At 46.8% G+C, this 25,897-nt stretch overlaps 1 protein-coding gene across 2 annotated transcripts; it reads left to right on the forward strand.

The window, feature by feature from the left end:
- The first annotated feature begins 2,557 nt into the window (after positions 1-2,557).
- LOC120933761 (nuclear factor 7, ovary-like) lies at positions 2,558-22,918 on the forward strand. Of its 2 annotated transcripts, XM_040347150.1 has the most exons (4): positions 2,558-2,605; positions 2,700-2,810; positions 3,035-3,208; positions 21,421-22,918. In XM_040347150.1, exon 4 carries the CDS (start codon positions 21,508-21,510, stop codon positions 22,819-22,821), a length of 1,314 nt encoding a protein of 437 aa, XP_040203084.1. In that variant the 5' UTR covers positions 2,558-2,605; positions 2,700-2,810; positions 3,035-3,208; positions 21,421-21,507; the 3' UTR covers positions 22,822-22,918. The 2 variants fall into 2 exon arrangements, with proteins under 2 accessions (XP_040203084.1, XP_040203085.1); XM_040347151.1 differs by lacking the exon at positions 3,035-3,208.
- The last annotated feature ends 2,979 nt before the right edge of the window (positions 22,919-25,897 follow it).

Consider the following 25,897-nt stretch of genomic DNA (forward strand, 5'->3'; position numbering starts at 1 on the left):
TCTCGCTCCCTTTCTCGGCGAGATTGAGCACCTATGAGCCCCATCGCGGGAGCCAGCGCCGAGCTGGCTTGCCGCGATAGAGACAAAGCCGTCCGGAGAGTGAAGAAGACCCCCCGGATAGCCGAAGAAGACCCCCCCGGATAGCGGAAGAAGAAGCACACCACCCCCCGCCGAAGACGTCGGAGGAAACCCGCCAAGGAGTGGGCGCTTTTATAAAAAGTGACCCCCCCGGCGGTGGAAGAGAACCGGATGGCGGCGAAGAGCGGCCCCCACCCGAAGACGTCAAAGAAGAAGCCCCCCTGGTAAACAGAGCTAAAGAAGACAGGGGGCGGCCTCCGGAGCAGACTAATAAATTATTTTAAAAACTCTTGTGTTGTGTTTATTGACTTTAACATTTTTCCTCCAGGTGAATAGGTAGGGGTACGATGTACCCCATATCCATTCACTTAGGGTGGGGGGGCGGTATCTGGGGGCCCCCTTATTAAAGGGGGCTTCCAGATTCCGATAAGCCTCCCCCCGCATACCCCGACAACCAACGGCCAGGGTTGTCGGGAAGGGGCCCTGTCCTCATCAACATGGGGACAGGGTGCTCTGGGGTGGGGGGGCCCCGCAGTGCGCCCCCCTGCCCCAGAGCACCCAACCCCCCCATGTTGAGGGCATGCAGCCTGGTACGGCTCAGGGGGGGGGGGGCGCTCGCTCGTCCCCACTCCTTTCCTGGCCGGCCGGGTAGCGTGCTTTGGATACGGGTCTGGTATGGATTGTAGGGGGACCCCCTACGCCGTTTTTTCGGCGTAGGGGGGGCTCTCCTTACAACCCATAACAGACCTAAGGGCCCGGTATGCTCCTGAGGGGGGAACCCATGCCGGATTTTTATTTAAAATCCGGCGGGGACTTCCCCCTCAGGATTCATAACAAACGCCGCACACGTGTAGAATTGGCGGGAATCCAAGTCGGATCTCCCGTCGCTTCTATGACGCGCTTGCTGGAATGTGCTGTCACCATTCAAGCGAGTGTGAGATGTCGGCACCCTGTCGCCAAGAATCAGCGCGATGCTGTCGTGCTAAGAACACATTCTCGGCGGCAGGTACTGTATGTGATTTACGATCCGCCGGTGCAATTTTGCGAGGCTAGTGCAGTATTCACAAAGCACTTACCTCAAAAATTGCACCGTCGGATCGTAACTCCCCCGGCGGAATTCAAATTCCGCGGCTAGGGGGAGTGTACAATTTAAATCAGGCGCGTTCCCGTGCTGATTTAACTGCGCATGCGCCGCCGGCGAAATTTCCCAGTGCGCATGCTCCAAATGACGTCGCTAGGACGTCATTGTTTTCGGCGGCAACGTCAATTGCGGCCATCCGTATTCCAGACCGACTTACGCAAACGATGTAAAATTTTAAAACTTGGCGCGGGAACGACGGCCATACTTAACATTAGCTACCCCTCATATAGCAGGGGTAACTATCCGCCGGAAAAAGCCGAACGCAAAAGATGAACTTACCCTTTAAATATCAACTGTACTAGTTCATAATGGGCGTTTCAGTCATATTTCAGGTCGTCATTTAAAAATGTGCTCTGATGATAAATGTCTCCAAGATTTGTCATTTAACCACTTACCCCCCGGACCATATTGCTGCCCAAAGACCAGAGTACTTTTTGCGATTCGGGACTCTGTCGCTTTAACAGACAATTGCGCGGTCGTGCGACGTGGCTCCCAAACAAAATTGGCGTCCTTTTTTTCCCACAAATAGAGCTTTCTTTTGGTGGTATTTGATCACCTCTGCGGTTTTTAGTTTTTGCGCTATAAACAAAAATAGAGCGACAATTTTGAAAAAAATGAATATTTTTTACATTTTGCTATAATAAATATCCCCCAAAAATATATAAAAAAAACATTTTTCTTCCTCAGTTTAGGCCGATACGTTTTCTTCTACATATTTTTCGTAAAAAAAAATCGCAATAAGCGTTTATTGATTGGTTTGCGCAAAAGTTATAGCGTTTACAAAATAGGGGGTCGTTTTATGTCATTTTTATTATATTTTTTTTACTAGTAATGGCGGCGATCAGCGATTTTTTTTTCGGTACTGCGACATTATGGCGGACACTTCGGACACTTTTGACACATTTTTGGGACCATTGGCATTTTTATAGCGATCAGTGCTATAAAAATGCATTGGATTACTATAAAAATGCCACTGGCAGTGAAGGGGTTAACACTAGGGGGCGGGGAAGGGGTTAAGTATGTCCCTTGTGTGTTCTTACTGTGGGGGGGGGGTGGCCTCACTAGGGGAAACACTGATCCTCGGTTCATACATTGTATGAACAGAGGATCAGCATTTCCCCTGCTGACAGGACCGGGAGCTGTGTGTTTACACACACAGCTCCCGGTCCCCGCTCTGTACCGAGCGATCGCGTGTGCCCCGGTGGCGATCGCGCCCGCCAGGCACACGCACGGGAGTCGGGGGCGAGCGCGGCTGGGAGAGAGGACGTCATATTACGTGCTCTCGCCCAGCAGAGCCACCTTGTGGACGTATTTCGACGGTGCGGCGACGGCAAGTGGTTAAAAAAGTTGCAGAGGGTTGGAACTCTACTTGCGTCAATGTGAAAGGTGTGTCATGATACAGCCTAAGGAGAGCGCAGTATATAGAGAATGTAGTTTCCTTTTGGTTATTATCAGAAACATTCTTTTATGCTTCCTCCAGGAGAAGGTTCATTTCCCCCGAGCTCTCCGGGGAGAACAGAGACTGCTGCAGTACCAGTGATCTGTGACACCGACCGACCCGGACTCCATTACCCCCAACATTACCACCCAGGTAAGTCTGCTGATTATTATCCAACTCTATATCCAGAGCTCAGCTGTGTGTGTAGAATTATCTAAGGATGTATCCCAGTCCGGACTATTACTGATGTTTTTGTGATGTGGATCAGATTGACTTTAAAGCGGAGGTTCACCCTAAAAACATTTCTATCAGACCAACTTCCTTATACTTGTAACAAGCACAGTCCGCATTTTTTTTTTTTTTTTTTTACGCTGTAGGTACCTTGTAATCTCTCTTATCAATCTGGCTTCCGGGACTTCTCCCTGCGGGAGTAGGCGTTTCTCTGCCGAGGAGGATTGTCATCTGGGAGGTCGCCCCGATGATTGACGTCCGTTTCCCCGGCGAATATCTCACCTAAATCTGACCAAACAAGAGTCTTGTAGGCATCCCGGGTATGATTTTTTTTTAAAAACAAAATTATAAATTATAATATAATAAATAATTATAAATAATTATAACAAATAATATTATAATTATAATAAAAAGTATTTAATAATGTAATCAACTCAAAATCACTGAAATTTGCTCAGTTGCAGAATTGTCGCTGTCATTACTTAAATTTTTTTATGATGTATTTCCCCACAAATCGCTATCGCACAATTCTGCAAGTGATTATAATTTATTATCGCTGTTTTCTAGCTGCTCTAAAACCATTTTTGACATAAAGGGACACTTTTGGACAATCTACAGTTTGCAGGCAGAAAGAATAGTTTTTATTATATAAAATGACATGTAGGGCACTGGGAAGACCACTAGGGACAAGGGGGTGTGTGTATTTTTTACATACAGTACTGTAATCTATAAGATTACAGTATAATGTGTGTATTGTGTTTATTTACTTTTTTGAATTTGGCGCCGTTCTCCGGCCCCGTGCGTCGTAACGTCGCAGGGAACGGAGATCGGCGGCACACAGGCACTGTGAATCGAGCGAGGAGGTCCCGCTCGCTCACACAGCGGGGTGGCATCGCAGGATCCAGGGACAAGGTGAGTAACTTGCCTGTGGATGCTGCGAAAGGTAAGCCGCGCCGCTGCACACTCTGCACAGCTACCCCAAGCGTGACTCGGGGATACCGATCGCAGCATGGAAAACCCACCCGAGTCACGCTCGGGGATACCGCCAGGCAGGTTAAAACGAAGCCCTTCCAGCACTGAGATGTCAGGGCTGCAGGCGCTTCCATCTTCACGCGTCTTCCTTCCGGGTTTGCAGACTCCGACTGTGTGACTGGCCGGAGCTTGATGATGTCACAGTTCACGGCACCGGGCTCTGAAGGAGCGGTCTGGGTGGCCATTCCTTCAGAGCTCATGCGCCGCTGATGTCCCTGGCTGCATGTACAATAAACATCTCCTGAACGGCGCAAGTTTAGGAGATATTTACACTACCTGTAGTAGCCTACCTTGTTAAAGGGGAATTCAAGATTCTAATATGCCCTCTGTTGGCAGACCCCCACAGCCACAGCCCAGGGTTGTGGGGAGAAGGGATGAGCCGAACACTCCCCGTTCGGATCGCACCAGAACCTTCGAACGGACCGAACGTTCGCGCAAATATTTAGAACTCCATTGAAGTCTATGGGACTCGAACGTTCGAATTCAAAAGTGCTCATTTTAAAGCCTAATATGCAAGTTATTGTCGTAAAACGGGTTTGAGAACCCGGGTCTTGCCCCAGGGAACATGTATCAATGGGAAAAAAGTTTTAAAAACAGTCGTTTTTTTCTGGAGCAGTGTTTTTAATGATGCTTAAAGTGAAAAAAAAAATTGAAAAATTCCTTTAACCACTTGCCGACCAGCCTCCCTCGTTTTACGGCGGCAGGTCGGCTCCCCTGCGCAAGAGCACGTAATATAACGTCAGCTCTCGCGCAGGCCACTAGGGGCGCGTGCGCCCTGCGCTCACCCCCTACTCCCGTGCCCGGCGGGCGTGATCGCCGCCGGGCACCCGCGATTGCTCGTTACAGAGCGAGGACCGGGAGCTGTGTGTGTAAACACACAGCTCCCGGTCCTGTCAGGGAGAGAAATGCTGATCTTCTATTCATACAATGTATGAACAGAAGATCAGTAATTTCCCCTAGTGAGGCCATCCCCCCTACATTTAGAACACACTCAGGGAACATACTTAACCCCTTCCCCGCCCCCCTAGTGTTAACCCCTTAACTGCCAGTGGCATTTTTATAGTAATCCAATGCATTTTTATAGCACTAATCGCTATAAAAATGCCAATGGTCCCAAAAATGTGTCAAAAGTGTCCGAAGTGCCCGCCATAATGTCACAGTACTGAAAAAAAAACGCTGATCGCCGCCATTACTAGTAAAAAAATGTTTTAATAAAAATGCCATAAAAATGCCTCCTATTTTGTAAACGCTATAACTTTTGCGCAAACCAATCAATAAACGATTATTGCGATTTTTTTTTTTTTTTTACGAAAAATATGTAGAAGAATACGTATCGGCCTAAACTGAGAAAAAAAATGTTATACATTTTTGGAGCAAAAAGTAAAAAATATTCATTGTTTTCAAAATTGTCGCTCTATTTTTGTTTATACCGCAAAAACTAAAAACCGCAGAGGAGATCAAATACCACAAAAAAAAAGCTCTATTTGTGGGGAAAAAAGGACACCAATTTTGTTTGGGAGCCACGTTGCACGACCGCGCAATTGTCAGTTAAAGCGACGCAGTGCCGAATTGCAAAAAGTGCTCTGGTCTTTGACCAGCAATATGGTCCGGGTGTTAAAGCGGGGGTTGACCCAACAAAAAAAATTCTAACATTACATTGAGCCGAGTTGTGAGAATGACATTATGCTGTTTTTTTTATTTCCTTGCCTTCCTTGCGTCACGAGTTGCCGAAAGAAGCCGGACTGCGAGTCGGCTCTATACGGCGCCTGTGCACCGACGTTCGGCTTCTTTCGGCAACTCGTGACGCGCTGTATGCGCCGTGGGAAGCATGTCAATCAATTAACATGTGAATAGGAACGCCCAATCCTGCAGATTACATACCCGGAAGCCGCAGTGAAAATATAGAGAAAACGGTATGTACAGCAAGGAAATAAAAGAAAAACAGCATAATGTCATTCTCACAACTCGGCTCAATGTACAGTAATGTTCGATTTTTTTTTTGGGTGAACCCCCGCTTTAAGTGGTTAAATATTGTACCTGCTGGGTGTCTATAGTATGCCTGTGAAGTGGCACATGTTTAGAACCGTCCCTGCACAAAATGAGATTACTATAAGAAAAAAGTAATTTAAAACTGCTTGCGACTTTAACCACTTGACACCCGCACGCCGTCATATGACGTCCAAAACGGTGACCTGTTATCCTGGGTGGACGTCATATGACGTGATGGGCTTTGCGGGGGGATATCTCAATGATGCCTGCACCCGGAGGCATCATTGAGATATCATTTTTTAGCAGCGGCGATCCTGCGCACCGTAAGAACGATCATAGCGGCGGTTCCGCCAATAGATCGTTCTTACAGGCGGCGGGAGGGGACATCCCCCCCTCCCGCCGCCATCCGGTGCTTCTCCTGGCTCTCCCGTCCCACCGGGGGCCCGGAGAGATGATCGCCGTCCGCCGGATGTTTGCCATAGAGAAGACTGGTGACCATCTGGTCACCAGTCATCTCTATGACCGTCGGAGGCCTGGGCGCGATGTGATGACGTCACGCCCGGATCCCCGTAAGTAAACAAACCGCAATTGCGGCTAGTTTGAATGAGATCTGTGAATTTTTTTTTCACGATCTCATTCTTTCCAGCCTGCAGGAGAGATGTGGGGTCTTATTGACCCCGCATCTCTCCTTAAAGAGGACCTGTCACACACATTCCTATTACAAGGGATGTTTACATTCCTTGTAATAGGAATAAAAGCGATTGAAAAAAAAAAAGTGTAAAAAAAGTGTAAAAAATAAAGAAATAAGTAAAATAAAAAATAAAAAATAATAATAAAAAAATTAAAATGCCCCTGTCCCCGGTAGCTCGCGCCCAGAAGCGTACGCACACGTAAGTCCCGCCCACGTATGTAAACGTCGTTCAAACCACACATGTGAGGTGTCGCCGCGTGCGTTAGAGCGTGTGCAACAATTCTAGCACTAGACCTCCTCTGTAACTCTAAACTGGCAACCTGTAAAAATTTTAAAGTGTCGCCTATGGAGATTTTTAAGTAACGAAGTTTGGCGCCATTCCATGAGTGTACGCAATTTTAAAGCGTGACATGTTAGGTGTCTAGTTACTCGGCGTAACATCATCTTTCATATTTTACCAAAAAATTGGGCTAACGTTACTGTTTTGTTATTTTTTAATTTATGAAACCATTTTTTTTTTTTAAAAAGCCGTTTGAAAAATGATTGCGCAAATACGGTGCAAGATAAAAAGTTGCAATTACCGCCATTTTATTCCCTAGGGTGTTTGCTAAAAAAAAACCATATATAATGTTTGGGGGTTCTGAGTAATTTTCTAGCAAAAGAATGAGGATTTGTACATGTAGGAAAGAAGTGCCAGAATAGGCCCGGGAAGGAGGTGGGTTTTAAAGCCCGGTATTGAAGTGGTTAATGTAATGTTTGGGCCCTGCAATATGGATGAAAATCATTGAGAAAAATAGCATGGGTTTTCCCGCCACCACTCCCCCCAGGTCATTACAAGCCCCTTTGGCCCTATATACTTTGAACAGCAGCATACAGGAGGTGCAAACAAGACAGAGACTGTAGGTTTGTTGTTAAGTAGAATCTGTTTGTAATTTTGAACTGGTAATTTTTTAAAGTGTAGCTCCAGCAATAAAATCTATTTTTAAGCTTTTCTGAAAACATAAAGAAGGGTTATCACCCCTGTAACATTTGTTTTGCTGTCTGTGTGCATCTGTTCAGAAGATTGCAATTCACTTTCTGTCCCAATGACAAATAATTTTTTAGTGATACAAGGATTGGTGATAAAGCATCAGTGGACAGGAGACACCTCTCACAGAAGAGAATTTCACTTCCTAGGGGTAGATTTCCTCTCACTTGCTGTTGTCTCCTTCCGTTAGCAAGTAGGAGTCATTTGGAAGTTGGATGTTTGAAAGTAGGGGCAGTTGATCGACCGAGTTGGTGGAGAGGTGCACCCTGTGATCGGTTACAAAGCCTCCAGCAGCACTGAATGTGCATTCTGAAAGAACGCTGGATGCAGGACAAGCCAGTAGCTCAATTCTTAATGTGCAAACTCTGGCCAGTGATCCATCCTCAAGACCCAGTAAGCCAGAGGATTTTTGGTGGGAAAGGTGTCCAAGTCTGATCTTGCCCCTAGGTATTCCCGCACCATGTAAAACAGACGCTGGCGATGGTTGCTGAAACCGGTCATACCTTGGGGCTGCGGACTAAAAAATTGTCTGAATGCATCAGTCAGACGGCCACCTTCTCCACCGCTCCTTCTGTGACTGACCGAAGCCTCAGCAACATGTTGTCCAGGACCAGGATTTTGTAACCTCCCAGTATCTGGGAACGCGTTGCACAGACCTTTCTGCAAGGCCTCCCGAAGATGTTTCATCTTCTGCTCCCTCTGTGCCGGCAAGATAAGGTCTGCAACCTTACTCTTGTAACGTGGATCAAGGAGGTTTGCCAGCCAGTAATGATCCCTCACCTTGATAGCACGAATACGAGGATCCTTCCGCAGGATCAGGGAGGTCATACAATGTAGGTTTGCTGAGGCATTCGGTGCGAAGTCCTCTGGGTCACTAAGGACGACATGATCCACAGCCACCTTGTCCCAGCCACCTACAAGTCCATGGGCTTCTTGGGACTGTAATTGATCCCTTGAAGACTGCTGCTTATGCTGAGTGCTAGGCTCCACCTCCATGGTGACACAATCCTCCTCTTCCTGCTCCTCCTCCTCGTCTTCTTCCTGTGTGATAGGTAGGCAAGCAGGAACACTGTCTGGATAAAGGGGGCCTTGAGAGGTAAGGAAGTCCTCCTTTTCCTCCCTCTGTTCTGCATCAAGGGCTCTGTCCATTATTCCACGTAGCATGTGCTCCAACAGGTGAATAAGAGGGACGGTGTCACTGATGCATGCACTGTCACTGCTCACCATCCTCGTGGCCTCCTCAAATGGTGACAGGAGAGTGCATGCATCCCTGATCATGGCCCATTGGCATGGGGGAAAAAAACAAGCTCCCCTGGCCCTGTCCTGCTGCCATATTGGCACAGATACTCATTGATGGCCCTCTGCTGCGTGTGCAGCCGCTGCAGCATTGTCAACGTAGAGTTCGACCTGGTGGGCATGTCACAGATTAGGCGGTTCTTGGGCAGGTTGTAGTCCTTTTGGAGGTTTGCCAGCCGAGCACTGGCATTATATGACCGTCGGAAATGCACACAGACTTTCCTGGCCTGCTTCAGGACATCCTGTAAGCCCGGGTACCTGCCCAAGAACCGCTGCACCACCAAGTTAAGGACATGAGCAAAACAGGGCACATGGGTCAGTTGTCCCTGTCGCAGGGCAGAGAGGAGGTTGGTGCCATTGTCGCAAACCACCATTCCTGGCTTACACTGGCGTGGCGTCAACCACCTTAGAGCCTGCCCCTGCAGAGCTGACAGAACCTCTGGCCCAGTGTGGCTCCTGTCCCCCAAGCACACCAGCTCAAGCACTGTATGGCATCTCTTTGCCTGCGTACCTGCATAGCCCCTTGAACGCCTACGGAGCACCGCTGGTTCTGAGGACAAATCAGTACAGGAAGAGGCAACAGAGGAAGAAGAGGATGGGGTGGAGGAGAGAGGTGTGTCACAACCAGTAGTAGCATTTTGAAGGCATGGTGGTGGAACAACCTCCAACACTACTGTACCTTGTCCTGCGTCCTTCCCAGCTGCCAGCAGAGTCCCCCAATGCACCGTGAAAGATAGGTAACGTCCCTGTCCATGCCTTCTGAACCATGAGTCAGTGGTAATATGCACCTTACCACTGACTGCCCTGTCCAGCAAGGCATGGACATTGCCTTCCACATGGCGGTAGAGAGCCGGAATCGCCTTCTGTGAAAAAAAGGCGTTTGGGAACTTGCCACTGAGGTACCGCACATTCCACAAACTCACGGAAGGGGGCAGAATCTACCAACTGAAAAGGCAGCATTTGAAGTGCTAGCAATTTAGCTAAGCTAGCATTCAACTGCTGGGCATGTGGATGGCTGGGAAAGAACTTCTTTTGGCGCTGCAGCAGCTGGGGCAGGGAAATTTGCCTGGTACAATCTGCCATCGGTGTACCGATAGTAGATTGCCCACAAGTACTTGGCTGTGACACACCTAATTCTACACCTTCAGTCTTATCAGTGCAGGCTTCAGAGAGGACTGAGGGTATAGTGAGGATGGAGATCCTAGCTGATGAGGAGCAAGGAGAGGTCCGCTTTGTTCTTTGGTGTGGGTCTTTAAGGGAATCTTGCCAACGAACTGCATGGCAGGTCGACATATGTCTGGTCAAGCATGTGGTGCCCAAGCGGGTGATGTTTTGGCCATGCGAGATACGCTTGAGACATATGTTGCAAATAGCAGCGGTGCGATCTTATGCACTCGTCTCAAAAAAGGCCCATGCCAAAGAACTTTTGGAATAACGTTGAGAGACAGCAGTGCCCTGCACATGCATAGCTCTGCGTTGTGATGCAGTCGGTGTGCTGCCCTTAAGCTGACCCCTGGAGGGCATCCTGCCTCGTTGGAGATGTGCCTCCTCCTGCTCGCTCCTATCAGGCACCCACGTAGAGTCAGTGACCTCATCCTTCCCCTCCCTCCTCTTCACTGTAGAAAACCTGGCAGTATGTTGCAGCTGGGGGAACATGACTGCCAGATTGCTGTCCTTCTTGGACACTCCCTCTCTCTGGGCTCACGTTACTGCCTTCCTCAAGCTGTCATCGGAGCCTTCAAAATGCTGCGCATCCTCCTGCAGCATGTACCCAACACTGTGGTCAAACAGTTTGGGGGACTCCTCAGGAGGACATGGTGGGGCTAGGGATTGAGTGACTGATGACATTGAGCAGAGGGAAGAGGACGCCTTGGCAGCTGCTTTGCCAGACGAAGTACCCTGGGCCTGGGTGAGATAGGATGAGGACGGCTTGGTCATCCACTCTACCAAGTCTTCGGCATGTTGCGGCTCAACACGGCCAGCTGCCGAAAAAAAGGACGAGTGTGTCCCACGGCCACGTGCTGATGAGGATGCACCGTGTCCACGACCAGCACTGTTGCCTCTAGACACAGAGCCTGCTTGCCCTCTTTTATCGGCTTGTGACTCTCTGCCTCTCCTTGTTGTCCTTCCAGACATACTAATGGCCTGCAGAGGAGACAGACAGTACAACACGTGAAAGTACTTGCAGCAATATCCCTTGCCTGTAGTATTAATCTAAGCAGATCCCTGCCTCTACGAGTAAATATGGGAAACACCAGCTTTACGTTAGAATACTGCAACTAGCACAATTACCTGCCTGCCAGCCAGTAAATTAGAGGGGATCTAGCAAAACTCAATACAGTGTATAAATATATATACAACACCTGGGATGCATATATATCCTCTACACACTGTAACTCTAACTGACTAGCCTGTCTGCCTGCCTGCTCTATCTACCTACAATAAATGACACTCTCTCTCTGTCTCTCTCTCTGTCTTCTCTCTTTTAACCACCGAAACACACTACACAAGGCCCGACCTGCAGGCAGCCTTTTATAGTGTGGGGCGTGTACTAAACCCCCTGAGCCATAATTGGCCAAAGACACCCTGGCTTTGGCCAATTATGGCTCTCCCGTTTTTTGCAAGCTGTGATTGGCCAAGCATGCGGGTCATAGTGCATGCTTGGCCAATCATCAGCCAGCAATGCACTGCGATGCCGCAGTGAATTATGGGCCGTGACACGCCACTCGAATTTGGTGCGAACGGCCCGTAACATTCGTATTTAGACGAACTGTCGAACATACGATGTTCAAATCGAACGTGAGTTTGACTCGAACACAAAGCTCATCCCTAGTGGGTAGGAGGCCCTTGTCACCATCAACATGTGGACAAGGTGCTTTGGGGTAGGGGGTGGGGGTGGATAACACCTGCCCCAAAGAACTCACCCATGTTGAGGGCATGTGTCCTGGTACGGTTCAGGAGGGGGGGGCATAAGGGTCTGGTATGGATTTTAGGGGGGGATCCTAAGCCGTTTTGTTTTTAATTTTGGCATGGAGTTTCCCTTAAAATCTATACCAAAACTGAAGGGCCTGGTATGGATTCGAGGGGGGATCCCCACACCATTTTTTTAAAATTCTATTGCGGCATTTTTTTTTTCATTCAGCTGTCAGCATGGAAGCCCATTGACAACTGATGACTCATTCGTGGTTAAGAATGCTGCAGCCAACTTACCGGCCCACTTCTTAACAATCACCTTTTTACTAGGCCCTGATTGGGCAAAGTTTTGAATGCACTGTTCAGCATGCAGTGCATTGTGGGGCTCTCGGCGGGTGAACCCGCAAATTTGGGTTTCCGACGAACATTCCCAACATCACGCAACCGGCAATATTTTTGGGGATGTATCACCTCAGGACCAGCCTCTCTAACACTTTTCCCTCTACCCCATTTAACCCTACTCTGATGTTTGCACATCCATATCTCCACTTACCTCTGTAGGGGCCCCTTCCAGGTTGGCAATGCTTCTCAGTGTTGCCATCTGCTTCCTTAGTTTTATCATCTGGGTTTCAAAAGAAACAACTAACTCATATTATATGCAGCAGTATTCACCGTGAACGGTTGCTCTAGGGATATAGATGTAGAACCCTGATCTGCCTAAGTGTGTCCTGGCCCTAACCCTCTCTCCCACAGTTTTGTTTAAGAGACAATAATTCTCTTTGCATTCAAAAAGTGTCTGGCGCCCACCTGTTCATCTTGCATTACACCCACTATGCCTTGTAACCCACTCTACACTGAAGGATGTCAGCTGTCCCTAACTCTAGCGGTCACCATTGGGTTTCAGGGGCCCCGGAACATTGCTACATATTACAGGATGTGCAGTGAGTTACTTCACCACTCCTGATAAACAGTTTACCAACTAAAGTAATGGGGATGACCAAGGAAAAATGTACTTGTATTCTATTCTGCTGAGCTCTATTTGTGTCCCTAGCTGTTTGGCATCTCCTGCTCTCTGATCACAAGGTCCCCCGTGTTTTTCTCCTGCTCCCGCTCACTAATCACACAGCCCCTGGCATCTTCTCCTCTTGCTTCCATGCACTGATCACACAGCCCACATCATGCACCTTATCAATCAGCAAAGATCTGACTTATCTACTTTTGTTTTTATAACAGAGATCAACAAATTTACATATGTATGTTTAACCACTTCCTTACTGGGCACTTAAACCCCCTTCCTGACCAGAGGACTTTTTGCGATTCGGCACTGCGTCGCTTTAACTGACAATTGCGCGGTCGTGCGACGTGGCTCCCAAACAAAATTGACGTCCTTTTTTTCCCACAAATAGAGCTTTCTTTTGGTGGTATTTGATCACCTCTGCGGTTTTTATTTTTTGCGCTATAAACAAAAATGGAGCTACAGTTTTGAAAAAAATAATAATATTTTTTACTTGTTGCTAAAAAATAAATAGCTCAATTTTTTTTTTCTCAGTCTAGGCCGATACGTATTTTACATATTTTTGGTAAAAAAAACGCAATAAGCGAATGGTTTGCGCAAAAGTTATAGTGCCTGTCTCGTCACGTCCTGTCTCTCCCTGACAGGACGTGGAGCTCTGTGTTTACACACACAGATCCACATCCTTGTCTCTGTAACCGGCGATCGCGGGAGCCCGGCGGACATCGCTGCCGCCAGGCACGCGCATCGGCATCCCAGTGATGCGGCGGGCGCGCGCGCCACGCTCGCGCGCCTCCCAGTGGCCAGGAGGAGCGGAGGCCGTATAAAGATGGCCACTCAGAGAAGTAGAACCACCCTGCGGCCGTACAAAGTCGTACGGCCTTCGGGAAGTGGTTAAAGAGTTCCACCCAAAAATGAAACTTCTGCGTTAAGTACTTGTGACCCCCTACATTTAGCATGTAATTATTATTATTTTTTTGGGGGGGGGGAGCGGGTACCTAGTTTTCACAGGTACCCAACTCCCACTTCATCTCCTGGCACCGCGGCGCAGAGCGGAAGTTCTACTCCCCCTCCCTCCCTGCAATCTTCTGGGACACATGACAGGTCCCAGAAGATTGCCTAGCCGTTCACAACACGCAGCATTGCTCGCGCACGCACAGTGCTTGCCTAGCTCTGGAGCCACAGCCAGGCACCCACACTTGCAATGCCAGCGCTGCAGAGAGGAGGGGGAGAGGAGCGAGGCTTCGGGCGGTCGCATTGCTGGACCCTGGGACAGGTGAGTGTCTGTTTATTAAAAGTCAGCAGCTACAGTTTTTGTTGCTGCTGAATCTTAAATATGTGGAACTCTGCTTTAACTACCTCCTACCCTTCGTATAGACAAATGATGGGGGGCACGCGATTGCGGGTGTTTACATGTGATCGCAGCTGATCACATATAAACATGGAAATGTTGTTTTTTGGCTCTTCTCATCTCAGAGTGTGAGGAGAAGAGAGCCGATCAGTGGCATCTCTTCACAGGGGAGACATGTACAGGTAATCAAGGACACTGATTATCAGTGCAGCCCCAACAGTGTCCAGAAATGATGCCAGTCACTGCCAATCAGTGATGCCAATCTGTGCCCATCAGTTCAGTGATGTCAATCTGTGCCAATTAGTAATGACAATCAGTGCTGCCTTTCAGTGCCCACTCATCAGTTCTGCCCATCAGTGCCCATCACTGCCACCTATTAGTGCTACCTATCAGTGCCCATCAGTGTGGCACATTACTGCCTCCTCATCAGTGCTGCTTCATCAACGCCCATCAGTGCCCATCAAATTTGCTTGTCTTTTAAAAAAAAAAAAATGAAAGAAAAAACAAGAAGTGATTAAATACCACCAAAATCAAACTCTATGGCCCGGATTCACATACCTTGGCGCATAGTTATGCCGGCGTAGCGTTTCGAATATACGCTACGCCGACGTAGCGCAGAGCGGCGAGCACAGTATTCACAAAGCACTTGCTCCCTAATCTACGCTGGGTTCCCTCGGCGTAACTCGTCGTAAGTGGCAGTGGGCCCGAGCCATGCTAATGAGGCGTGACCCCATGTAAATGATGGGCCGAGCGCCATCAAGATACGAATAACGAACGGCGCATGCGCCGCCCCATGGACGCTTCCCAATGCGCATGCTCAGAATCACGTCGAAACAACTGCCTAAGTTACGTCGAATCACTGCCTACGACTTGAACGTAACCTACAACTAGCCCTATTCACGTACTACGTAAACGACATAAGAAACGACGGCTGTGTTCCCTGGTGCAGCCATTTGCATTGATGCTGCTGAATTACACCTGCTTTAGGAGGCTTAACTTTACGCCGGACGTAAGACTTGCGTAAACCGCGTATATTGATGCGCCGGGCGCAAGTACGTTCGTGAATCGGCGTATCTCACTCATTTGCATATTCAAATCGTAAATCAATGGGAGCGCCCCTTGCGGCCAGTGTAAATATGTGCCCACGATACGACGGAGTAGAAAAATTGCGTCGGTTGGATGAAGCCTATTTTCAGGCGTATCTTGCTTTCAGAGTCGGGTGCATAGATACGGCGGCGCATATGTGCACTTACGTGGCGTATCTCGAGATACGTCAGCGTAAGTGCTACGTGAATCCGGGCCTTCTTGTGTAAAAAAAGTTCATTTGGGTCCAGTGTTGCATGACCGCGCAATTGTCATTCAAAGTGTGACAGCGCTGAAAGCTGAAAATTGGCTTGGGCATGAAGGGGTAAAAGTGCCCAGTATTGAAGCAGTTAAAATACATTCCAAATACATTGCGATCCTACTTTATGAAAGTCACAACAGTGGGAACATGTATATCGTATACGTTTTGGTGATAGGTCCTCATTGTCATGTAAGGGTGGGGAGAGCCCTCAGTGTAAGCTCTGACTAGATTGACTCAAAGCTTACACAACGCTTTCTTTTCTTAGTTCTCGACAACCATACAGAATGTCAGGGATGCAGAAGGTAAGGCAAATATGTGATACTGGGGAGGGCAGTTATGTTTACCTGTTGATTTGTCTTAAATGATGCAGAACATGTTCATTTTAAAGTGATGAAGTAGCTGCCTAGTAGGGATGAGCTTTATGTTCGAGTCGAGCATGAGTTCGACTCGATCATTGGCTGTTCGCCCGTTCAGCGAACAGCAAACAATTTGGGGTGTTCGTGGCAAATTCGAAAACCTGCGGAACACCCTTTAAAAGTCTATGGGAGAAATCAAAAGTGTTAATTGTAAAGGTTAATATGCAAGTTATTGTCCTAAAAAAGGTTTGGGGACCCGGGTCCTGCCCCAGGGGACATGTATCAATGCAATTATTTTTTTAAATTTTTTTTTTTTTTTTTTGCGGGAGCAGTGATTTTAATATTGCTTAAAGTGAAACAATAAAAGTGAAATATTCCTTTAAATTTCATACCTGGGGGATGTTTATAGTATGCATGTAAAGTAGTGCATGTTTCCCATGTTTAAAACTGTCCCTGCACAAAATGTCATTTCTGAAAGAAAAAAGTTATTTAAAACTTCTTGCGGCTAATCCATACCAGACCCTTATCCAAGCACGCAACCTGGCAGGTCGCAGGAAAAGAGGGGAGATGAGAGAGCGGCTCCCCCTCCTGAACCATACCAGGCCACATGCCCTCAACATGGGGAGGAGGTTCTGTGACCCCTCAAAGCACCTTGTCCGCATGTTAATGCGGACAAGGGCCTCATCCCCACAACCCTTGCCGGGTGGTTGTGGGGGTCTGCGGGCGTGGGGCTTATTGTAATCTGGAAGCCCCCTTTAACAAAGGGGACCAACAGATTCTGCCCCCCCCCCCTATGTGAATTGGTAACGGGGTACATTGTACCTCCACCATTTCACAAAAAAAGTGTCAAAAAAGGTAAAAAAAACACAGCTTTGGACAAGTCCTTTAATAAAAAATAAAAAAATAAATTCCAGAGATGTACATCCTACCACGATCCAGAGCCACACTAACCGCCGCTACGAACAATACAGCCTCCTCCATAGAAGGCTCCCGGGCGAATGACACGTGAGTAGGGATGAGCCAAACACCCCCCTGTTCGGTTCGCACCAGAACTTGCAAACACACCAAACGTTTGTGTGAACTTTAGAACCCCATTAAAGTCTATGGGACTCGAACATTTGAAATCTAAAGTGCTAATTTAAAAGGCTAATATGCAAGTTATTGTCCAAAAAATTGTTTGGGGACCTGGGTCCTGTCCCAGGGGACATGTATCAATGCAAAAAAAGTTTTAAAAAACGTTTTTTTGGGAGCAGTGAATTTAATAATGCTAAAAGTGAAACAATAAAAGTGAAATATTCCTTTAAATTTCATACCTGGGGGGGGGGGGGGGGTGTAAAGTTAGCATGTGAAATAGCGCATGTTTCCCGTACTTAGAACTGTCATTGCACAAAGTGTAATTTCTGAAAGGAAAAAAGTCATTTAAAACCGGACTTGCGGCTATAATGAATTGTCGGCTCCTGGCAATTCATAGAGGATTCATTCATAAAAAAAAGACTGGGGGTCCCCCCAAATTCAATTACATCCTCTCTCCGCCGGACACAGCCTGGCGAATGATGCAGCTGAAGCTGTGACATTTATTTTATTGGTGAGGCGGGGCCACCCGTCACGTGACCCCATCCCCCTCTGACGCACCCTCTGCCACGTCACTGGGGAAGCCTGGCTTCCCCCTTGTGTCAGAGGGGGCGGGGTCACGTGACGGGTGGCCCCGCCTCACCAATAAAATAAATGTCACAGCTTCAGCCGCATCATTCGCCGGGGCTGTGTCCGGCTGGGAGAGGAGGCGGGCGATGCTGCGCTCTGGATCCCGGATGATCTTCTCATCGCTGGACCGGAGACGAGATCACCCGTCGCTGGATACAGACAATGTTGGAGCAGGAAGCCGGGACCGAGTGGATTACATTCGCTGGATTTATTTTTTATGTTTTTATTAATAAAGGACTTTTTTCTACGGTGTATGTGTGTGTTTTTTACAACTATTTACACTTCCTTCGTGAAATGGTAGAGGTACAATGTACCCCATTACCAATTCACATAGAGGGGGCCAGGATCTGGGGGTCCCCTTTGTTAAAGGGGTCTTCCAGATTCTGATAAGCCCCCCTCCCGCAGACCCCCACAACCACCAGGCAAGGGTTGTGGGGATGAGGCCCTTGTCCCCATCAACTTGGGGACATCCTCCCCATGTTGAGGGCATGTGGCCTGGTACGGTTCAGGAGAGGGGGGGCGCACTCTGTCCCCCCCCTCTTTTCTGCGGCCGGCCAGGTTAACGTGCTTAGATAAGGGGTCTGGTGTGGATATTTGGGGAAACTCCACGCCATTTTTTTTAAAAAAATTGGGGTGGAGTTCCCCTTAAAATCCACACCAGACCTGAAGGGTTTGGAATTGATATTTGGGGGGAACCCCATGTCATTTTTTTTTTTAAATTGACAGCGGGGTTCCCCTTAATATCCATACCTGACCTGAAGGGCCTGGTAATTGAATTTGGGGGGACCCCCACGCTTTTTTTTTTAATGAATGAATCCTCTCTGAATTGCCAGAGCCGACAATTCATTATAGCCGCAAGTCCGGTTTTAAATTATTTCTTTTCTTCCAGAAATTACACTTTGTGCAGAGACAGTTCTATGTACGGGAAACATGCGCTACTTCACATGCTAACTTTACACCCCCCCGGGTACTTTTATTGTTTCACTCTAAGCATTGGTAAATTCACTGCTCCCGAAAAAACAGCCGTTTTTAAAACTTTTTTTGCATTGATACCCAGGTCCCCAAACACTTTTTAGGACAGTAACTTGCATATTAGCCTTCAAAATTAATACTTTAGATTTCTCCCATAGACTTTAACAGGGTGTTCTGCGGCTTTTCGAATTTGCTGCGAACACCTCAAATTGTTTGTTGTTCGCCAAGCAGGCAATGTTCGAGTCGAACATGAGTTCGACTCGAACTCGAAGCTCATCCCTACCCGTGAGCCGTGTGACATTTATTTTATAACCGAGGGCGGGGCCACCCATGACGTGGATGTGACCACGCCCTGTTCTGACGTAACGGGGGTTTCCGGCGGCTTCCCCGTGGTGTCATGGGTGACTGCGCCCCCCCTTGCGCTTCATGGGAAAACCGCGTGACCCCGTCACGGAAAAACCCAGTGACGCACAAGAGGGGGGCAGGGTCACCCGTGACACCACGGGGAAGCCGCCAGGACCCCCGTTATGTCAGAACGGGGTCACTCATCCATGTCACGGTTGGCCACACCCTCGGTTCTAAAAGAAATGTCACTCGGCTCACGTGTCATTCACCTGGGAGCCTTCTATGGAGGAAGCTGTATCGTTCATAGCGGCGGGTAATGCGGCTCCGGATCGTGGAAGGATGGAATGAATAGAATGATTTTTTTCCCCAAGCTGTCTGTGTGTTTTTTTACCTCTTTTTTACACTCTTTTTGTGAAATGGTACCCCTTTACCAATTCACATAGGGGGCGGAATCTGGGGGCTTCCAGATTACAATAAGCCCCCGCCCGCAGACCCCCACAACCACCGGGCAAGGGTTGTGGAGATGAGGTCCTTGTCCCCATCAACATGGGGACAAGGTGCTTTGAGGGATCACAGACCCCCAAAGTATCCTCCCCATGTTGAGGGCATGTGGCCTGGTACGTTTTTTTCCTGCAGCCTACCAGGTTGCATGCTTGGATTAAGGTCTGGTATGGATTTTTGGGGGAACCCCACGCCATTTTTTTTATTTTGGCGCTGAGTTCCCCTTAAAATCCATACCAGACCTGAAGTGAATTTTTTTTTTAAATTACGCAGGGTTCCCCTTGATATCAACACCAGACCTGAGCACATAGACGAAAAGAACTCTGGACAGCCGCACTCCAAAATGACTTAAAATAAAGTTGGTCTTTTATTGTAAAAAGTACATGCAGACACTGCAAACAACGAGTACAGAATGGCCGACGCGTTTCACGCTGCAATTCAGCGCTTAGTCATGGCTGAAGGGCCTGATATGGAATTTGGGGGGACCCACACACATTTTTTCTTTTAATTTTGATTCCCTGCACAAAATGTTATTTTTGAAGGAAAAAAAGTAATTTAAAACTACTTGCGCTATTAATGAATAGCCACGAGTAGTTTTAAATTATCTTTTTTCCTTCAGAAATTAGATTTTGTGCAAAGACAGTTCTAAACATGGGAAACATGCGCTACTTTACAGGCATACTATAGACACCCCCCAGGTACGATATTTAACTACTTGAGGCCCGCGCTATAGCCGAATGATGGCTTCAGCATGGACCTGAAAATCCAGGAGGATGTCATTTGACGTCCACCCCTTTGCTCGTTTCCCGAGCAGATCGCAGTGAACGGCCAATCAGAGTGGCCATTTGCTATGCAATCTGTGCGGCCAATAAGAGATGATCTCAAATGTAAACATATGAGATCATCTCTCATTGCCGGCTCACACAGAGACAGCGTCCTGTCAGGGAGAGAGGAGATAGGGACACAGATCGGTCACCTCCCCAGTCAGTCCCCTCCCCCACAGTTAGAACACCATGCAGGGTACACATTTAACCCCTTCCTCACCCCCTTAGTGCATATTTATAGCACTGATCGCAGTATAAATGTGAATGGTGCCAAAAATATGTCAAAAGTGTCCGATGTGTCCGCCATAATGTCGCAGTCCCAATAAAAATCGCAGATCGCCGCCATTACTAGTAAAAAAAAAAAAAAAATTAATAATAATTCTGTCCTTTATTTTGTAGGCGCTATAACTTTTGTGCAAACCAGTTGCTTATTGCGATTTTTTTTTTATTTTGTTTTACCAAAAATATGTAGAATAATACGTATCGGCCTAAACTAAAATTGGTCTATTAATTATAGCAACAAGTAAAAAATATTGTATTTTTTTTCAAAATTGTCGCTCTTTTTTGTTTATAGCGCAAAAAATAAAAACCGCAGAGGTGATCAAATACCACCAAAAGAAAGCTCTATTTGTGGGAAAAAAAGGACGCCAATTTTGTTTGGGAGCCACGTCGCACGACCGCACAATTGTCAGTTAAAGCGACGCAGTGCCTGGAAGCTGAAATTTCACCTGGGCAGGAGGGGGGTATATGTGCCCAGTAAGCAAGTGGTTAAAGGAATATTTCACTTTTATTGTTTCACTTTAAGCATCATTAAAATCACTGCTCACGAAAAAAAGTTTTTTAAATCAGGACCCAGGCCCCCAAACTCTTTTAAGGACAATAACTTGCATATTAGCCTTTAAAATTCGCACTTTTGATTTCTCACGTTTGAGTCCCATAGACTCTAACGGTGTTCGAATGTTCGCATGAACTTTTGGTCTGTTAGCATTTTCTGGATGCGAACTGAACCGGGGGGTGTTCGGTTCATCCCTACTGCCTAGTACAGTGATGACTGAGTCAGTACAATATGGGGACAAAAGTGTGATCAACTGACATCTTACTATAGAAGAATGTCATGATTATATGATTTTGTCCTGTAAGAACAACCAATCATGAATTCATTTTTTTTTTATTCCAGCAATGTGCAAAGGTCCATGAAACCATCTAGAGATAATCTCAGAGAATTTTCAGAGACCTTCAGTTCATTTCTCTTCTGCTGTCAGCGATGACGTCTGTTGATCTGAAAGCTGAGCTGGAATGTTCCGTCTGTCAGAAAATGTATACAAATCCTGTAATGCTGAGATGTGGTCACAACTTCTGTCGGAACTGTATTGATCGTTTGCTGGATACACAGCAGTCTGGAAGTTATTCCTGTCCTGAATGCAAAAATAAAACTTTCAAGAGTCGTCCTGCACTGCAGAGAAACAGGAAACTGCATAACATAGTGGAGAAATTCCGGTCTTCTAAGCTAGCTAGGAAGAAGTCTGGAGACTTACACAAGGTGAAAAAACTGAATGAGGCTTCTGGGAAGAAGAAGAAGAAAATGGGGGATGATCTGCAGAAGCTTCGGGCAAAGATAGAAAAGATGGAGGAACAAGCTCAGAGTCTGAAGGAACATAGGAGAAACGTAGAAGAAAAAGCCACTGGTGACACCAAGAGAGTAAAGGATGTGTTTAAAGATATCAGGAGATGGCTAGAAGACCTGGAGAAGAGAGTTGTGAGGGAGATTTCCGGGAAAGCAAGCCAGGTAACTCTCTCTGTGTTGGATAGGATCCAGAAGTTGGAAAAAATTAAGGAGGAGCTGTCCAAGAAGATACGTCAGATTGAAAAGCTGTGTAACATGACGGATCCACTGACTGTCTTACAGGAATCAGACACAGGTGACTTGTGTGATACTGAGGATGGAGATAATGAGGACAGAGAGAGACATGAGAAGCTCCTCCATGATGGAGGGGGTCTGGATATGACCAGGATCTTAACAGAGGTCAATATAACTTTCTATATACAGGGAGCTGCAGACATATTACTGGATGGAAACACAGCTCACAATGAGCTACAGATATCAGGTGACAGGAAAACTGTATCCTGGTCAGAAATAAAACTAAATCACCCCAAAACACCACAGAGATTTACAGATTATCTTCTGGTGTTAAGCAGTCAGAGTTTTAAATCAGGTCAACATTACTGGGATGTGGATGTTAAGGAATCAAATTGGTGGAGAGTCGGAATGTGTTACCCGAGTATAGACAGGAAAGTTTTGCAGGCAGGATTAGGAATGACTAACAAGTCCTGGGGTTTGATAAGGTCTATAAGTAAGTATTCTGTGAGACATGACAGTAAAGAGACCCCCTTATCTACAAATCTCTCCAGTAACAGAGTCAGGATATATCTGGATTATGAGGCCGGGCGGATCTCCTTTTATGATCTGTGTGACCCGATCCAACACCTCCACACCTTCACCACCACCTTCACTGAGCCCCTCCATGCTGGGTTATGTGTATGGAGAGGTTGTATAAAGATCTGTGGGGGGGAATCCTAAGATATGAGAATGCTGCTCAGAAACTGGTGACATCACAGGAAGAGAGGGTGGCATTGGTTAAGTGAGGAGCCAATGTTTGAAGATAGTGGTAACTAGGGATGAGCCGGATACACCCCCCCCCCCACCCCCGATTCAGTTCGCAGCAGAACATGTGAACAGGCAAAACATTTGTTCAAACACACAAACACCGTTAAAGTCTATGGGACACGAACATGAAAAACCAAAAGTGCTAATTCTAAAGCCGCATACACATGATCGGTTTGTCCGATGAAAACAGACTGTTTTCATCTGACAAACCGATCGTGTGTGGGCCCCATAGTTTTTTTTTCTATCAGTGTTAAAGAATAGAACATGTTTTAAATTTTTCTGATGGAAAAAAACGATAGTAAAAACCGATCGTCTGTGTGGAATTCCATTGGAGAAAAATCCATGCATGCTCAGAATCAAGTCGACACATGCTCGGAAGCATTGAACTACATTTTTCTCAGCATGTCGTAGTGATGTACGTCACCGCGTTTTGGCACGGTTGGATTTTTGACTGATGGTGTGTAGGCAAGACTGATGAAAGTCAGCTTCATTGGATATTCGACGAAAAAATCCATCGGATTAGATTCCATCAGATATCCAATCGTGTGTACAGGGCTTTAAGGTTAATATGCAAGTTATTGTCATAAAAAGTGTTTGGGGACCCGGGTCCTGTCCCAGGGGACATGTATCAATGCAAAAAAAGTTTTAAAAACGGTTGTTTTTTCGGGAGCAGTGATTTTAATAATGCTAAAAGTGACCTGAAGGGTCTGGTATGGAATTTGGGGGGACCCCATGCAATTTATTTTTACATTTTGGTTCGGGGTTCCCCTTAATATTCATACCAGACCCAAAGGGCTGGGGGGGAAAACCCATGCCATTTTTTTTTCAATTACTTTTATCTGTATTGCCAGGACCTGACAATTCATTATAGATGCGAGTGGTTTTAAATGAGTTTTCTTCCTTTTAGAAATGTCATTTTGTCTTTCGAATTTGCCGCAAACACCCCAAATTGTTCACAAACATCGGGCTCATCCCTAGTGGTATGCAACAAAGAGAAAAAGCAGCACATCCAGAGATGAAGAAAAATGTGTTGGTTTATTGTAGAGTCAAAGGTTTAAAAAACATGACGCACAAGGAATCCAAACTGTTCAACAAAAGCGTTTCACACAAAGTGCTTATTCGTTGCTTATCCTTAGTGGTAACTTTAATTATCACATTTTTAATTCATTAATTAACATGATCATAATTGTAGATTATGTCTGATTTCCAAGAACAGTCACCAGATTTTGAGATTTGTCCCAGGAAGTGTTGCTGGTGTTGAAATATAATCATTTACAATTAAGTCTATTTTTTTTATAATATATTTGCAAAAGTATCTATATTATTTATAGACAGTATATCGACAGCAAGTACTATTTTTGGGTCAATAAAGGTGATGCTTATTTTATTCTTTATTTTTTTTTCTGTATTCTCTATATGTTTTGGTATATGTATGTAATCAATGCTCAAACAGTACAAGCATGCAGTGTAAAGAGAACTTTTACCACATCATCTTCCATTGAATGCCAGCAAGATCTCATGTACTAGTTGCCGTATTTTCATATGCCCACATGCGCAAGCCCTAAGATGGGATCACTGTTCGAATTTGGACAGATTTACTCTTTGTAAGACAGCCTTCTAATTTCTCCCATCATCTGCAGGTTAACAAATCTTCTTCTGTTCCCTAGCTGCTCCCATCTGTAGAGTAATGACTCTGGCAGCATCTCCCCAGCTGGATTGGTCCTTTGTGCTAGAGGTGCCTTATTTAAACATCATTAGCCAGTGTCTTTGTGCTTGTGATAGCTTCAGCTTCCTGGCTCTGTTTCTTCCTCACCTGATCCTGATCTTCTATTTCCTTGGGATTTCATTTTTGGGGACCCTTGCCTTGTAACTGGGCTACTCTTTGGAATTTCCACATGAACCTTAACCTTGGATTATTTACTAGACAACACGTGAAGCCCCGACCTTATGTTTATCTGCCACCTACCTTGGCTTCAGAACTTGCCTTCTACCTGCCCTAACCTTGGGCTGTCTGAGTGTAGCGCCTGTGTACTTTCAGTACAGGTGCTATGTTAAATTTAGAGGGGAGTGGGAGAGTTATTTTGCTCTCATTCATGATGATTTGTTAAATTGGGTTTCTGCCAGGCTGGGCTGTCCTGTGGTTTCATTTTGTGTTCCAAAGATACATTTCCATCTTTGGATGGCAGGTGGCACCAGAAGGGTCCAGACGGAGGCGCCTCTTGCCAGCAGCCAATCAGAGGAGTGTTTCCCTCGCGGGGCATGCTGGGGGAGGGTACTTCTATGTGAGGAGTTCTGTTCCGTGTGCAGCACCCACCTTTAGGGTGTGCGCACATCACGGGCCCCGGGCGATATGGCCTACCAGGCCGGGGCGCACGTGCTACGTGGAGTTCTTGACTCTGGGCCCTCATGGCCCGGAGCAACTAAAGCTGCAACGGGGCCCCAGTGACTTACTGGGTCCCCACACTTTATGAGGAAGATCCCAAGCGAGTTATGCTGTTCAGTGGGGAGTCGGTCTGAGGTGAGCCCGGAGGCAGGTGATCTAACAGGGCTTAGACGATCCATCGGTGGATCTGGGTAACCGGACACTTTGAAGTTGGATGCTGCAACTTGTCAGTCGGTGACCCCAAGCTAAGAAGTCTACCTGAGGGGGATTCAGGCAGAATTATATTCGCTGAGAGGATTCGCTCTATTATCTACGTTCCTGAGTAGAGGGCCTGTGGCAGAGGTTCCACTCCAAATTCTAATTCCATTAGAGCCAAGTCGGTGGCAGAGACTTGTTCCTTCTCGGAAGTTCTAAGTGATACTCTGGCTGCCAGGTCGGTGTGAGAGGCCTGTCCAGGTACACTATACCCACTCCGGCCGGAGTGGCAATGTGAGTTAAAGTCCCATTGGAGGCAGGACTGCTTCCGTTATCTATAGGCCTGAATCTGCAAATTCTCCTTTCACCAACCTTTCTCTATCTACCTCGAGTTAACTGTTTGCCATGTTG

This window comes from Rana temporaria, chromosome 3 (genome assembly GCF_905171775.1).
Source record: "Rana temporaria chromosome 3, aRanTem1.1, whole genome shotgun sequence".
Lineage (NCBI taxonomy): Eukaryota > Metazoa > Chordata > Amphibia > Anura > Ranidae > Rana > Rana temporaria.